This window comes from Mauremys mutica, chromosome 1 (genome assembly GCF_020497125.1).
Source record: "Mauremys mutica isolate MM-2020 ecotype Southern chromosome 1, ASM2049712v1, whole genome shotgun sequence".
In the NCBI taxonomy this organism is placed as follows: Eukaryota; Metazoa; Chordata; order Testudines; family Geoemydidae; genus Mauremys; species Mauremys mutica.
In genome coordinates this window covers 332,504,618-332,520,792 of record NC_059072.1, presented here as the reverse complement: position 1 = coordinate 332,520,792, position 16,175 = coordinate 332,504,618, and the positions used below count along the sequence as shown (strand labels likewise).

Here is a 16,175-nt window from a genome sequence, read left to right as displayed (position 1 = left end):
CTCTAAGGCCTGGTCTACACTGGGGGGGGTCGAACTAAGGTACGCAACTTCAGCTACGCTATTAGCTGAAGTCGAACTACCTTAGTTCGAACTACTTACCCATCCTCACGGCGCGGGATCGACGTCCGCAGCTCCCCCGTCGACTCCACCACCGCCGTTCGCAGTGGTGGAGTTCCGGAGTCGACGGGAGCGCATTCAGAGTTCGATATATCGCGTCTAGATGAGACGCGATATATCGAACTCCGAGAAGTCGATTGCTACCCGCCGATCCGGGCGGGTAGTATGGACGTACCCTAAGTTATTGCAGGTGCTTGTGGATTACTGGGGTCATTTCACTGACATCAATGCGGGGTAGTCAGGGAAGATGCATGATGCTTGCATCTTCAGGAACACTGGACTATACAGAAAACTGCAAGCAGGGACTTTCTTTCCAGACCAGAATATTCCAATGGGGGATGTTGAAATGCCCATAGTGATCCTGTGAGATCCACTGTACCCCTTACTCCCATGGATCATGAAGTCTTACATGGGAAACCTGGATGCAGCAAGGAGAGCTTCAACAATAGACTGAGCAGGTGCGGAATGATTGTTGAATATTTGGCAGATTAAAAGCATGCTGGCACTGCCTTTATGTCAGATTAGACCTAAATGAGGAAAATATTCCCATGGTCATAAGCTTGCTGTGCACAGCATAATATTTGTGTGGCTAAGGGTGAAAAGTTTCCCCAGGGTGGAGCATGGAGATGGATCACCAGTTGGCTGATTGATTTTGAGCAGCCAGATACCAGGGCTATTAGAGGGCCACAGTGGGGGACTATTCGAATCAGGGAGGCTTTGAGGTACCATATTCTCAACGAGCACCAGTAATGTGTCTTTCTGGAAAGCATTCTGCCATGCTTTGTTAACTTGCTGCATTTATGAAAATTTTGAGGATTGTTTCCTGACCATGATTTGTAGTTTGCAAATGTGCCAATTGCCACTGTATTTTAATTCCAGCAACCACTATGTGTAGGAGATAAATAAAGATTGATTATCTTTCAGAGCATATCTGTTTATTAAATAGCAACAAACAACACAGAGGAAATGCATTGTTGAAAGGGACATAACACTGAGAAGGCCACTCTCCCAATGCAGGCTCTCAAAGCTGTGTGTGCAACTCCAGCTATCATTTGCAAACAGGTCCCAAGGAGTGTAGTGAATGGAGTACTATGACTGGCTGGGAAGATGCAAGGAATGTGTGAAAGGAGTTTGGGAAAGGCATATAAAGCAGTTCTGTATGGGCTACAGGAGGGATGAGCACACATGTTCTGCCTAGTATCAGAGGGGTAGCCGTGTTAGTCTGGATCTGTAAAAGCAGCAGAGTCTTGTGGCACCTTATAGACTAACAGACGTTTTGGAGCATGAGCTTTCGTGGGTGAATACCCACTTCGTCAGATGCATGTTCTGCCTGCAGCACAATTAGGGACTTCAGCATCTCTGTTTGCTCCTCCATCACTTTTATCATCCACTCCTGGCCTACTGAAATTCATTCCTGGCTCTGCTTCCTCTCATGCCTCTCTAGTTTTAAATTTTCATTAACTGTCTCTTTCTGCATGCCTTGCGTTCTTGTTCTGTGGCATCCCAAAACGTGTCCTCCTTGCTTCTCGGTAGCTTCCTTGTCTGGTTGAGGTGCTCTGTTGGTGTGTAGGGGGTCCCCCTGAAAGCCACACCTGCAGAATCACAAGAAACAGAAGCATGATTGTTACTGCGCTCACAGAATCAAATCATAATAGTAAAATACACCTCTTTCTCACTCTCCCTTTGCAAGCACACAGCTTGGTGTATTCACTGAATCTGATGAGTCTGGCTGGTGTGTGTGTGTGTGCTCAAAATGGGGCAAAGGGGTCTTGGTGTTTTTTTAAGGAGATCACTTCAAGTGACGAGGGACAATATTGTAAATTCTGCCACCATTTTCCATAGGGTCATTGAAGCCATTATCTCACTCCTGAGGGTAAGCAAGGATGCAAGGGTGCATCTCCTGCATGCGTGCATCTTCAGACCGGGTCTTTATGCTGCTTCCCTATGTGCCAGTTTCGTCCCTGCACAAGTGATTGCCAATTAGCATGGGGAAAGTTGCCCACAATGGGGGAAAGAACAAAGCAGTTCTGCCAAAGAACCTTCAGCAGAAGATTGGTGAGTACCTCCAGGAAAGCTTCCTAGCGATCTCTCTGGAGGATTCCTGTTAAATCTCGGTTTGCATTAACACACTGTTCCACAGAGCCCCCACTGTGTAGCTGCATCAGAGGGAATGTGAAGCAGATGCAAACACAGCTAGTCTTGTAAATTTCTATCCCTCAACCCACTTCTAGCATATAGCAAAGCAAAGGACAGGTCTACCTCATGTAACCGAGCAGTACCAAATCAAAATGAGCACTTACTAGAGCTCCCCTCTCTTGCATCATGTGCACCAGAGACACAGTGATCGGACTAGCTTGACCTCTCTGAGGTCGAGAAGAGGTCCTGGCTTGCCACAGTTTCAGACGACCCTGTTGCCTGGCCCATCTTATCCTCCAACTCCACTTCCTCATCCACCACTTCATCCTCAGGGTCAAGTCTGCTGGCCGCTGTCTCCAGCCCTCCCAAAGTATTCATGGGGTTTTTGGTGGTGGAGGTGGGGTCGCCACCGAAGATGGCATCCAGCTCCTTACAGAAGCGGCAGGTCTTCAGTGCAGCACCAGAGCAATGGTTTGACTCCCTTGCCTTCTAGTATGCCTGCTCAGCTCCTTTATCTTCGCATGGCAATGATTCATGTCCCGCTCTTAGCCCTTATCCAACATGCCACAAGAAATCTGACCATAGGTATCAAAGTGCCTATGCCTGGAGTCGTGCTGGGACTACACAGCCTCTCTCCCCACAGACCTAGCAGATCCAACAACCATGGTGTGCTCCAAGCAGGAGAACATTTGATGTGTGAGGCTGCCATGGTCAACTGTGAAGATGCGATGTGAGCTCTCCACGCCGAGTAAACAGGAAGCGGAATTCAAAAATTCCTGGTCCTTTAAAGGGGGCAGGGAAGATGCTTGTGTACGTGGGTGCAAAGCAGTGGAGTTCGAACCGCTCACCAGAGCAATCAGGATGGGCATTGTGGGACACCTCTTGGAGGCCATTTATGGTGACATAATCAAGTGCAGTTCTACATTGACACTTTGTCAATCTAACTTTGCTGCAAAAACCTCTAAGCCTCTTGTCAACGTGATTTTATTTTATTGGCAAAGCAGTCAAGTTTTGTCAGTGGGAAGAGCACTGTAGTATGTACACCTCCACTGTTTTGTCAATGAAAGCCGAGTTTAACAGTTCTTAGATGTTCTCCCTCTGGTTTCTCTTGGTCTTGGTCTTCTCCCTCTCACTGGACTAAATAGACAAACCGCATGGGCAAAGTGAACAAACGGATGAGACGGCCACTGAGTCTTACATTCTCTCCTTACATATTCTATTCACAAGCTTGATTGACAGTTGCTTTGCTTACTTTTACTAATATTTGCTTGTCAGAGCTCTGCAGAGGGCATACCACATCACAACACTATTTCCAATGCACCCAACTTTATACTGAAGTGGGGCACAGCCACTTAGTACCACTCCAAACTATAAGGCAATGTGTTTTGGGATCATCTCGAGTTTGTTATGAGGGATTTGTGATTTATAGCACCAGAAGGGGTGGTAGTGTGTTAGGGATTTGTGTTTACACCAATGAAGGGTGCTTTGTTTTGGGGAGACTACTTCTTGTGTCAATCATTTATCGGAAGGCTGCATCAGTGTACTCTAAGATAGTCCTTAGCTATCCTGGAGACCCATACCTGAGCAGAAAAGATGGGTTATAACAGGTAGGATATTTTGAGGAAAAACTTTGGGAAAAATTTACATTCTGTTTTCGGGGTAACAATGGGTGATTGTTTGCTAGTGAATTATAGCCTCCAGCCATATTTATATTATTATTGTCTGTAAAGCAAAACTAGCCAAAGTGATCAACAGGTTCAGACAACGTGTCACACAGGTATTTTGAGTCTGGTACATTTTAATTTATCTCATAATGTATTTGGTATGGTGTTTATTTGAATTACTACATTGTCTGTCACACTACATTTGGCATTGGACTGCTTCGATATATTTAACAAATTCTTCCATTTGTAATAACCACATAAAAATATCTTCATTGAATAAAAAAAATCCATATGCATATCTTCATGAAATACAGTATGTACATTACTGTCCTTCAGTTTTAAGGAAAGTCAAAATGTGGGCTTAAACATATTTACAGCGTTCATTTAACCTCTGCAATAAAAATATTCACTTCAATAGTACCTATTTTTTTCCTTGTTATCTATTTAGTAAACATTTTCCTCATATTAGGTTTATGCAGTTTCAAGGTTTAACCATGATTTAACATTATCTGTTATGGATCCAAATTGTAAATTAGAATGAACATCATCAAGAAGTTTCTAATATTAAAAGGATAATTCTGTTGCAATTGTTATCTAAAGATTCTAGCAGCCAAATTTTCAAAAGAGTTTGCTAATTTTGGGGGACCTGCTCTGGACAAATTAGGCCTGATTTCAGAGGAGCTGAGCACTTTGAGCTCCCACTGGAATGGGAAGCACTAAACATCTCTGAAAATCAGGCCCAAAGTGTTTTGAGTTGGACATACAAAATCAAAGTCTAATTTTGGCCTAACTATATGGGCTGGGACTTAGAAAGGGCATAAAGGAGCAAAGTGTCTAACTCCCATTGACTTCCAATGGGAGTCAAAAACTGCTTTAGGTTCGCTGGTCAATGTAAAAAGTAGGCCGTAAAGCCTAAGACAAATAGATAAGGGCATCTCAGTGTTTGCAGTACTCCCTATCCTCACAATAGAGAATACAGCAGATAAAGAGATCATGGTTTTTAATTATCTAAGGCAAGTGATTAAGGTTAAGGGTGGCCACTGTGGGTGCTATAGTCTTCCCCATCCTTAGCCACTGTGGTTTCATGCATAATTATGACGACACGGTTCTGGCACCTCTGAAAAACTCTTTTTCCTTCTCCTCCCTGAGAGAGGCCCTTGAAAGTTTCTAAACCCTGAGTTCATTGAGTCTGAGACTTGCAGTACATAGTTTGTCCCACACTCTCCATTATTAGCTGAGCTGGTAAGGCTAAGAAGTTTCACAGATTCACAGAACTTTTATGGATCAAAGTGGATGTACTCTAGGAATGCTGACCTGAATAACAACTTGGATTACACTCCAGAAAAGACAGAAGCCCCACCCCCGCCATGTACTTATAGTTTATTCCCCTTCCAAAATAATTATGATTTGACCAACAAAATTATCTTTCAGCTCACTCAGTTAGATACTAAAAACCATAATCTGTAACAAATTTCCTGGGCAATGACTTTTTTTTAAACCTCTTGTATAAAAGGAAGAGATGGAGATGTTTAGATTCTGATACTTTCTACAAAAAAACCCAAAACATGCTCCACAAAGTTTATTTAAAAGCTATTACTGTCAAACTATGATTTTCTTTTTACTAGAAATGGGCCCAGATAAAACCCCGTTACTTAAACAAATTATTAAAACTTTGAAGATGTTCATATACAGATGCAAAAGCTTCCAAGAACTCAGAGAGCTTAGCATCTAGAGTTTGGTTTGGTCCTTCCTAGATGGAAATGTCAACCAACAAAATGATCCAGATGCAAACTTCTCTAAAATTTGAGAGTGTTCAGAGCTGCTGGTGTGGTTCAAGACATTATAGAAATTGGGGAAGCTCAGAAGCTGGAAACGGATAAGAACTTCTCCAACGTTCAGGCAGATTTGGATTGGGGGCTTTGCTTCGGACCTCAACAATAGCTTTTCAATAAAACTTTGTGAAAGGTGTTCTTTTCTCAATGCAGTAACTCCCACTGGAATGCAACTTCCTGGAAGGAGAGCTCAGTATTAGTTTGTTGAAAACATAGTGCGATGAGTGGTAAGGAGGCAGCTCACAGGATGTCATGACAAACATCCACAAGGAAACATGTTCAAAATAAATTACTTCCATGGCTTTGAATTGTATTTGCAAATTGAGCAGAAAGGCTTCCCCCCTTATTTGGGAACATTTTCTTTTGAAAAATAAATGGATTTTGATTGGGGTGTTTTTGGACCAGGCCTTATATGCCTTCTTCTCTTCCATTTCATTAAATTATACTCATGTATATTTAGGAAAGGAAATTGAAAGGCTATAGAAAATATAGTAGGAGGTTAAGATATGAGGAATTTAGATTTACAGAGCCAACAGTTTTAATCATTAATACGTGGTCTACTGAAGCCTTAGCTGATACATTTGGAAAGAAGGAAATTGCACATTGAGTAATCTAAGATTATTTTTTCTCTGGAAGGGGGTAAAATAAATAAATATCTTTTCTCAAATGACATTTTTTGTCAATCACAGATGTAAGGGGTTAGCCAACTGCAGTTTTTCATTAAAGAACTGGAATAATTTCATTTCTTGATCTGTTCTAAAAATGTGAACTTAGTTTGAAAAATTAAGGGAGGATAAATATGGCTTGAAGTGGATTGTTGAATTTTTGGTTCATTATTTAAATGTTTAGGTTAGCTCCTCCTTTCTTCCGCTCTGGGCTCAATCAAAAGTTTTTCCCCAAGTTTTCTAATGAGTTCTGCCAGGTCTTCTGTGTTCTGAGATTTTTCCTCAAGAAGTTCATAACGAAGACTTGAGATGTCCTGTTTAATTTCCTTCAGTTCACCTAGGAGAGATAAGATTAAAAATTATAAAGCAAAAGAAAAAGAGAGTGTAACCAAGGTTATGATAATAACTGTAACTTAGTGACAGACCATCCCGTGCATGGATTTCCTCTGCCCAACCAGAAAGGTAGGTGTCTAATATAGCTGCCTCCAAGGCCCTGTGCCTCTTGCTGAGTCATTAGAGGGGGCTCTCTTTGGGGTCAGGATCCACATGAGGAGACATGACTGGGAGTAAGGGTGTCTGGGATGAGAAGTAAGGGAGTTGTAGGGGGTTTATCATAACCCCAAAGAAAGAGTCTGCTCCATGTATATGAACCCTGCCCTTCACGTAGAGGAATCACTCTTAAGTGAAGGCTCTGAAGGTAGCAGTGGCCAAGGAGCATGGTGGATTGGTGCTAGGAATGCCAGAGCCAGCTGCCAGGGAGCAGTCTCAGGGATCACAGAGGCATTTGAATCCCATTTACTCCCACACATTCCCTTGATTCTGCTCAATTTGTGGGCAGCAGCAAACCCACAGAATGATTGAGGGCACCTCCACGAGGAAAGCCTATGAAGTTTTTCTCTCTCCAGAGGCAATTCCTTGGGAAGGGTTGTATGACTGCCGGAAAGGATGGCCCAGTCTTCAGATTTTAACTCCATTTGGAATAAATATTTTTTCTTAAAAGAGACATATCAAGTAATGCACACAACTAGTGATGTAACATGCCTGATTTAACGCTACTGAAACAAATGCCACAAAGGCATGTTCGTGAATAATCTACCAGTTCCATCTTATCAGAAAACAGGCTTGTTTAAGAGCAGTTTCGAACCAGGCTGGCGAATAAGAAAATGAACACCATTTATTAGAAGATAGGTATTTTCTGCTTAAAGACTGACAAGCCTGGTTCAGAACTAAAATAATACACTTGAATTCTATTAATATTTCAGTAGTTTAGAAACTGTGGGTAACAAGCCTGCAGGGGTCTCAAGGTAGGTCACCAAAAGACACAGTGATAACCAGCATTTTCCGCCTCTCCTCTGGGATTCACCTGAACTGGTGACAAGCTAATATTTACTTCCATGGTTTTGATCATTGGCAAACAGGCACAGGCACTCCAAGAGCTAGAATACTGCCGAGCTTCTGCACTTCACTAAGGCTGTGGCTACACGAGAGAGCTAACAGCGGCGCAGCTGAATCAATGCAGCTGTGCTGCTTTCAGCTCTCTCGTGTAGCCGCTCTAACCAGATGGGTCAGAGCTCTCCTCTCAGCTTACTTGCTCCAGCCCCTGCTGTCACCCCGACTTGTCACCTCACACTAGACCCAAATGGGATAACATAATACAATTACAACCCATACTTTATTGGTACCCAGCCTTGAAATAAATCTTTTGTGAGCCCCCTCTTCTGGCCTTCAAACAACCCTCCAACTTTGCCAAGCTCATCATCAGAAGCAAACTCCCCACATACCAGGACACACAACTCGAAATGGAACCAGATCCTGCCAGAACAACAGATGCCAAACCTGCGGACATATAACCACTGCTATGATGATCAATAACGCCCACAACACAACTTTCAAGATCCATGGGCCCAACACATGCCCATCACAACACGTCATTTAGTTCATTCAGTGCATCAAATGCCCCCAAAACAACTATGTGAGTAAAATAAGACAATCACTATGCTCTCAAATGAACTAACACAGAAAAAAATGATAAAAGACAAAAATACCCTGTCATCTATGGTTGAACACTGTTCACAAAACAATCACTCAATAGCTGACTTCTCAATCCTCATCTCAAAGGAAACTTACACAACACCTTCAAATGACAAGCCTGGAAACTTAAATTCATAACTCTGTTGGATACCAAAATCCATGGATGTAACAGAGACACTAGTGTATGGCTCATTACAAGAATTTGTAACTCAGCCTCCTGCCTTCTAACCTTTAATTGTGCATTTCATTTTAAGTAGTCTCCTACAATTTATGTGAACCCCTTATACTTAATCTGTCCCACCTTGTAGTAAACTTACAGATTCTGGTTACCTTCTCTAGACATGAGAGAGAGCTCTGAGAAGCTCAAAAGCTTGTCTCTTTTACCAACAGAAGTTGGTCCAATAAAAGATATTACCATGTCTATGTTATAGCCAGGAAACCCATCTCTGGCGTGGGAAGCAGAGATCCAAGAAACAGATCTTTTTCTTAACTTCAGTCCCTAACATTAACATTATACTTTTTAATTAGGCAATAATTTACTATTAGTTCTGATATATTTTTGTTTTGCCATGTATCCATGGACTTTGAGATGTGATTGTCCCAAAAAGTTTGGGAAATACTCTTCCAACAAGTTAACAATCTTTTTTGAGTTGCTTCTTTTGATTCATGATTAACTTTGAAACTCTGATCAATATGCTACACTCACCTTCATTGACTTCATCACTCTCCTTGTCTGTCTGAGCTTTCAGTACATATCTTTTAATGAGACGCTTCATTATCTTCTAGGGTGAGGAAAGAGAAAAGAGTTAGAATTTTCAAAGCTGGACTTGCTTGCATTGATTCTGAAATTCCAAGGCATGTGCTCAGTCAACGTTTTGCTGCTATATATCTAGTGTTGCATTAACTCCTTCAGTCCATGGCATTTGCCAGGATTAAAGGCCTGTTATGTATAAAAGAAACATGACAGTCTCTGCTTTCATCTAGACTACTGATCTGAAAATTAATTTTCTAGTGTATGTATATATGCAAGATGACAAAAGTGGACACATCTCACTAATTATTAAATTTTATTTGCAATTAAAAAATGATGCAGCAAAACCAGACTCTATAGGGCTGATTTACACCAACTGAGGACCTGACCCTTAATCAGTGCTAATTATTAAGTAACTTTGCAAAAAATGTATTTTTTCAGTATAATTTTACATTACACTAAATTATTTATGCTTCCAAACTCAAGACTGAGAAAATTCCCTGAAGCACTGGGTTCTAACATTTAACATGGTGTAACTGTGTCCCATGCTAATCCAGTATGACTTTTGTCTACCTCTAGTAGCTAGACCATATATACCGGTTTATGAGTCTGCTGTTGCCTCAACACACCTGGTGTTTTAGCTCAGGAAGTAGAGGCTCATTTTCTAAATCCAGAAGCCCAGATTCAATCCCCACAGATGATTGGATCGGCGGCATCATCACATAATCACTTTTGCAGTGTAAATGAAACTATGGTATATTTTAATAATCCAAAAAATTCCAAATACAAAGCCACACAGCCTAATGGAGTAACTTCTTAATCATAATAGCTATCAGCCCATCATAACTTGATTGGCCATGCCAAAAGCCAAGACATTCTGGGCTAGATTGTATCATTAGATACAACATACAGTCGGGGTGGTGCCACGCTGCTCCAAGGAGAGCAGCAGCAGGCTTCCTGTCTCGGAGTTGAAAGAGATCCTGAGTAGTCGATCTCCATACTTGCTTCTAGACCCTTTTGTGGGACGTAGCTATGCCTAGGCTACGTCTACACCATACACCACTGGCGTCATCGTGTAGTGGAACGTGTAGCTACATGCTACAGTGAAAAGTAAGCTGTGTCCACCCCGAGTGGACTGGTGTTTAGCTATGTCGAGTTACACATGTCAGTGAAAGGCTCTGGCAGGGGGAAGGCAGCTGAGAAAGGCTGAGCCTTTCCATCCTGCCGGAGCCTTTCCCCTCTGCTGGAGCCTTTCCCCACCTCATGGAAAGGTACCATAGCAGGGACGTGCCCAATCCTTTCCCTGCTGCCTCCCCACTGCCAGACCCTTTCCCCATTGCTGGAGCCTTTCCCCTTCACAGGAAAAGACTCCCTCAGCAGGAAGTAGCGGGACACTACACTTCTAAAATAGCAGTATAGACAGGGAGGCACAGCTTGCATGAGTAGAGAGCCTACTTGCATATATACCCACACCTTTCAGAAATGTCTTTACTCACCTAAGGCAGGCCTCACCAACTACACTACTATTTATACCTGTGTTGGGGGGCTATGCAGGTATGTACTCAAAATGTTGCCAAAAGAAGTGTGCAGTGTAGACAGACCTCTGCTCCCATGGCCAGCCAGTTCTATTTGTCCCTTTCCCACCCCTTTGTGGCACTATATGAAGGGAGTTGCCTCTGTGCTTCTCCAAGTGCAGGAGCTGCAGTGATTTACAGAGCTTACGTGATTTCTGGAGCTTCTGGCTAAGACTCCTTACCTGCTCCCTCCCCACTGTGCTCTCTCAAAGGCAGACTAGGGCCCCATGAGAAGCAAAGAATACATACAATGTACCATAATAATACGGAACTGCAGGAACCAAGCTTACCATGATTTGTAAATCTTGAGGGATAAGAAAGAGGAAATATAATACAGAAAGGTGATTTGCATTAGCTTTTGAACTGGATTTTTTTCCAAAAAGAAGAGTTGCTTCTGATTTAAACAGTGTAACTGAGATGTCGTGGCAAAGAGTTATCTGGCACCTTATAGAGACGTATTGTAGCATGAGCTTTTGTGGGTGCAACATACATCTGACAAAATGGGTATTCACCCACAAAAATTCATGCTCCAATACGTTTGTTAGTCTATAAGGTGCCACAGGACTCTTTGCCACTTTTACAGATCCAGACTAACACAGCTACCTCTCTGATACTTAAGATGTCAGTCTTTCCCTTTGACTAAAAGTGTTCTTCATTTTAACCTTTTTACAATATTCTACTCGGAAATTTAGCATTTAGGAAGCATTCTACCATAATCACACAGCCAATGCAATTATTCTGGATTTATGTCCAGTAGATTTACTTCGGATTCACACTATAACTAATATCACAATTTGTCTTCAAATCTTTAATCTGATGAGACTTACTCCTTTTTCAATGCAAGTTGTATTAAACTGCCTTTTACCTGGTATTGTCGTGGAGGATTACTTAAACTATCTAAACGGAGATCATCTGCACTTCTTATACTTGATTGCTTACTTTGTCCAAGCTGAAATAAAAACATTTGATCAGTATCAGCAATAAATGTAAGGACTATTTGGTTATACTTTCTTATGTACAAGCATTCTGCAGCAGAGCATTAACTTTTAGACTTAATGGTAGGGATAAGGATTAAATTTCAGGAGTGAAATCCTGGCTCTGCTGATGACAATGACAACACTCCCGTTATGTTCAATGAAGACAGCATTTCACCACACCAGTTCACTTTAACTCTTCCATTCCCCACTTCATGAAAATGACTCTATTTAGAAAAGCACTTAAGTGCATGCTTCATCTGAATGTAAAAACAACGCGGAATCCGGTGGCACCTTAAAGACTAACAGATTTATTTGGGCATAAGCTTTCATGGGTAAAAAACCCCTCTTCTGGCTTTACTTTCACATGAAAAGAAGGGAGTTACCCTAAAAGTGGAGAACCAGTGTTGACAAGGCCAATTCAGTCAGGATGGATGTGGTCCACTCCCAATAATTGATGAGGAGGTGTCAATACCAAGAGAGGGAAAATTGCTTTTGTAGTGAGCCAGCCACTCCCATTCCCTATTCAAGCCCACACTGATGGTGTTAAGTTTGCAAATGAATTGTAGCTCTGCAGTTTCTCCTTGAAGTCTGTTTTTGAAGTTTTTTTGTTGAAGAATGGCTACTTTTAAATCTGTTATTGAGTGTCCAGGGAGATTGAAGTGTTCTCCTACTGGCTTTTGTATGTTACCATTCCTGATGTTTGATTTGGAGTTAGGTGCCTATCTCTGCTTGGGAACCACAGCTTGGAACCTCTCTCCTTACACACCTGGCTATCCGTACACAAACTCCCTGGGAAAAGGTGGGAGAGGAGGAGGAGTACCTCCCTTTAACCCAGTGGTTAGGGTACTCACCCACTATGAGGGAGACCCCACTTTAAGTCCCCACTGTGTCTTAACCACTGGACTCTGGGATATTCTGATGGGGGGCTCTCTCGATCTCGCTTCTTGAAGCTGTTCCACTTTGTATTAAAGTAATTAAAATTAATTCAGTCCATGAAAGAGTGAGAATGATTAGGGCACTCAACTGGGAGGTAAGGACACCCTGTTCAAATCCTGTCTGCTCATCAGATGGGGGAGGAGGGAAATTGAACTAGGGTCTTCCCCATTCCAGGTGAGTACACTAACCACTGGGCTAAAGGTTATAAAGGAGCCTGGATGTTTTGTATGGAGTTAAGCATTCTCAGTGCACATCTGCCAGATCGGGCCCCACAGACAAGGTAGGCAGGGCAACACTTACATTTACCTGGTTCGAGGCTCACGCTTGGGCTTAGGTGTAAGATAGGCACCTAGAGCCATGTCCAACAGCAGAAACATAGGTGGCTAGGGGACTTTTACAGCAGAAATTTAGGCACCAGGTGAGTTTAACTGCCTACAGGGCTAGACAGCAGATAAGCAGGGGTTTGGTGGACCGTAGTAGCACCTAAAACCTGGAGTTTAGGCACCAAAGTCCCTTAGTGGATGTGGTCAGTGTTTTTCTGAACCAAAGTCCCAATGAGTAGGTAACAAATCAAACGAGCAAAGCCCCCCAAAAGACACCCAGCCTCAACAAAAAGGAACACCAAGGAGAATTGAGAATAGATTCTCTTAAGCTCTGGGAAACTTTACATCCTCATTCAGGTTAGGTATGTAATGGAGTTCAAGAGCCTGATTCTCCTCTTAAATACCACAGTTTTACATTTGTGTAACTGCACTGATGTCAGGCCTTATATGCCACTAGCTTCTGCTTTGCAGCCACTTTGTACAGGTGTAAAGGTTACACCAGGTGTAAGAGAGTGAAGAATTAGGTTCCCTTGGGTTACACTGAGAGCAAGTTGCTCCCCTCATTTTCACCAATGTCTTAGTGTAAGATGATTAAGCAATGCAAGTCAGAAGCCCATGGAAGTTCTGATTTGACAGTATATTTCTGAACAGCATTTTTGTTAAACCCTGGAGTGAATGGACTCTTCAAAACTGGAGTACAAATTACTGTCAGATAATCTACAATGCATTATTGGTTAATGTCTTTGAGAAGGACCAAAACACAATTTTGTTACGAAATGATGAATTCAGTAGTGTAGCTGAATGATTAGATTGTAATAAGGATGATTTGGGAACTGTCAGAAGAAAACAAATCATGTATTACTATTGATTGAGACAAATCAACCAGCTCTCTGAACAGTAACGCAAGAAATAAGGAATCTGAAATATAAACTATGATTTACCTGGATGAGGACCTAAAAAGGTCGGCATTACAAAGTCAAAATATTTTACAGTTGTATCTGACATACAAAAAATATTTCCTCTTCAAAATACAGGAACACCGCCACAGTATCTTAGACGCTATTGTGTATTAAACTGTGGGTACATGTTGTATTTTTAGTGGGGATTTTGGTACCAGGCATTCTTGTGCTTTAATGAGTTGAATGCTTAGCTATAAATGAATTGGAAAGCCTTGAAACCTGATAGGCAGTACATTGGGATATAACAGGAAATAAGCTATGCCTGAATTGCAAGAGGAACGAAGGACTAGTGTGCAGTAAGTTTTCAGCTTGTGTCTGATATTAGAATATGAAGTGTGAGCAGAGGGCTTTATTAGGGCTAGATTTTGATTTCACTTATAAGAACGTAAATCAGGAGTAAAACCTGAGAAGTCAGCGTAAAACTTGTGCAAGTGAGATCAGAATCAAGCCCTTAATCTGTAATGAGGACAACACTTAAAATGCTCAATTTTCCCCATTCCCTTCAGAACTTCCTAATTGGAAGTTAGCCTTCTGTCTTAGATTTTCTAATATGGCTTGTTTTCTAGAAATCAAAAGCAAGCTTTACTTTCACATCCACGGTAAATCCAAAATAATGCCACTAAAATAATGTGGATTTACCCTGGAGTAAATAAAGCAGAATTTTCCTGTACGTCTTTATGCATCAAAATATTTCTTAGTCTAACTTTGCTTGTGTTTATTAGTGAGATAGTTTTTTTTTAAACAGGTGCATTATACCAGCAACATTTTTTGTGTAAGCCATTTCATGGTCTTGTTAAAATAGGACTATTGAGTGATATAACATGAATATCTGTTGGAGCTCTAAAAGAAGGAAGCATTGTTATAAATTTAAAGTTATTATAGTTTAAAGAAAAAATAATAGACATAATTGGATAACATTGTGCTTAACGTTTAGGGTGAACACGAGGGAAAAGTTCAAATGGTAATCTAATTTAATCTATGCAATAATTTTTCCAGTGAAGTGGTGAGATCCTGGGCTAGACAATGACCTTGAAAATGAGCTGGCTGGCTGAATATGATGACAAAATAACTGTTTTTTGTTCTTAGTTTCTATGACTGTGAAGTACCCATCATGGTGAATTTCATAGTTCAATTCCACTCTTCCTTGTTGTACATATTCTAATGTTGGTGACAAGTGAAATTCTATTCTCAACAACTCACAATTTTGGCTGATTGGGAAGTTTTTAATTAAATGACTTTTCAGTAGAACCAAAACCGCTCCTGGGTACGTATTGGTTTTGATCAAACTTTCATTGGGAAGATGACTTGGGTTCAGGATGGAATTTCTATTCAAAACCACTGAGAAAAGTCAGATAGAGCAGTAACTTGAACTTGGCCCTTCCTATGTTGTACATGACTGCCCTAACTACCAGGCCATTGGCTGTTGTCAGGTAGGGTTCTCTCTTTCTCAACCTATGCTGGTGGAGCTCTTCCACTTTGTATAAATAATTAAATATTCATTGGAGCAGGGACTGGTACCTAGGTCCCTGCTGAGTGACATAACCAATGGCATAACTCAATTCTAAATTGAGTGCATTCACTTCCTTCATGTTTTGAAAATCATTTGAAAGGCCTCAGGTTCGTTCCAATATGTAATGGGAAAGATTTCAAAATCTTGAAAAGTAACAAGATGAGAAGGAAAACTGTTTCCTACCCAGTTCTACTCATGATAATGAAGAAAGCTAAAATTTAGCAAATAAGTAGACCAGAGCAGGGAAATTGTATCCACTTCTTTCTACCTCATAGGTTTTATATGATTCATATTATGTATCTGCATCTGTTTGTAATAGCCCTGGAAGGTCTATTTAGTTGGGAAATAAAATATTTTTTTTGAACTACAACAAGGTATTGATTGCTTTTTGTTGGTATCTCTTGTCATTGTTTGTAATTATAAACTGTCATAATGTATTATTATGGCAATACTTGAAGGGCTTTTAAAGACAATTCTAAATTAGAAAATAAAGTCATCTTCAACTATGCAGTATCTCTGAAGCTGTATTAGAACCTGTTTCCGAAAATTGCTTCCTGTACCCTATTTTGAAACATGAACAAGATAGAAGTACAATTCTGTTCCCACTGAAGTCAGAAAGGGGGTTGGAGATTGCCTTCAGCATAAGCAAACTTAGGTACTTGTCGGCACAAAATCATTTTGTTTGACAATCACTGAAATT

At 41.2% G+C, this 16,175-nt stretch overlaps 1 protein-coding gene and 1 long non-coding RNA gene across 2 annotated transcripts in view; one reads left to right on the top strand and one right to left on the bottom strand.

Annotated features, from left to right (window-relative positions):
• LOC123371617 overlaps positions 1-16,175 on the top strand; it is a 70,041-nt gene that overhangs the window by 51,390 nt on the left and 2,476 nt on the right. The window lies entirely within an intron of this gene.
• The window catches only part of TRPC6 (transient receptor potential cation channel subfamily C member 6), an 82,526-nt gene continuing 70,384 nt past the window's right edge, over positions 4,034-16,175 (bottom strand). Inside the window, exons 10-12 of the mRNA XM_045019386.1 lie at positions 11,636-11,719; positions 9,152-9,227; positions 4,034-6,751 (exon numbers count right to left, since the gene is read on the bottom strand). Coding sequence (XP_044875321.1) covers positions 6,600-6,751; positions 9,152-9,227; positions 11,636-11,719 — 312 coding nt within the window. The 3' untranslated portion in view covers positions 4,034-6,599. The remainder of the gene's footprint in view (positions 6,752-9,151; positions 9,228-11,635; positions 11,720-16,175) is intronic.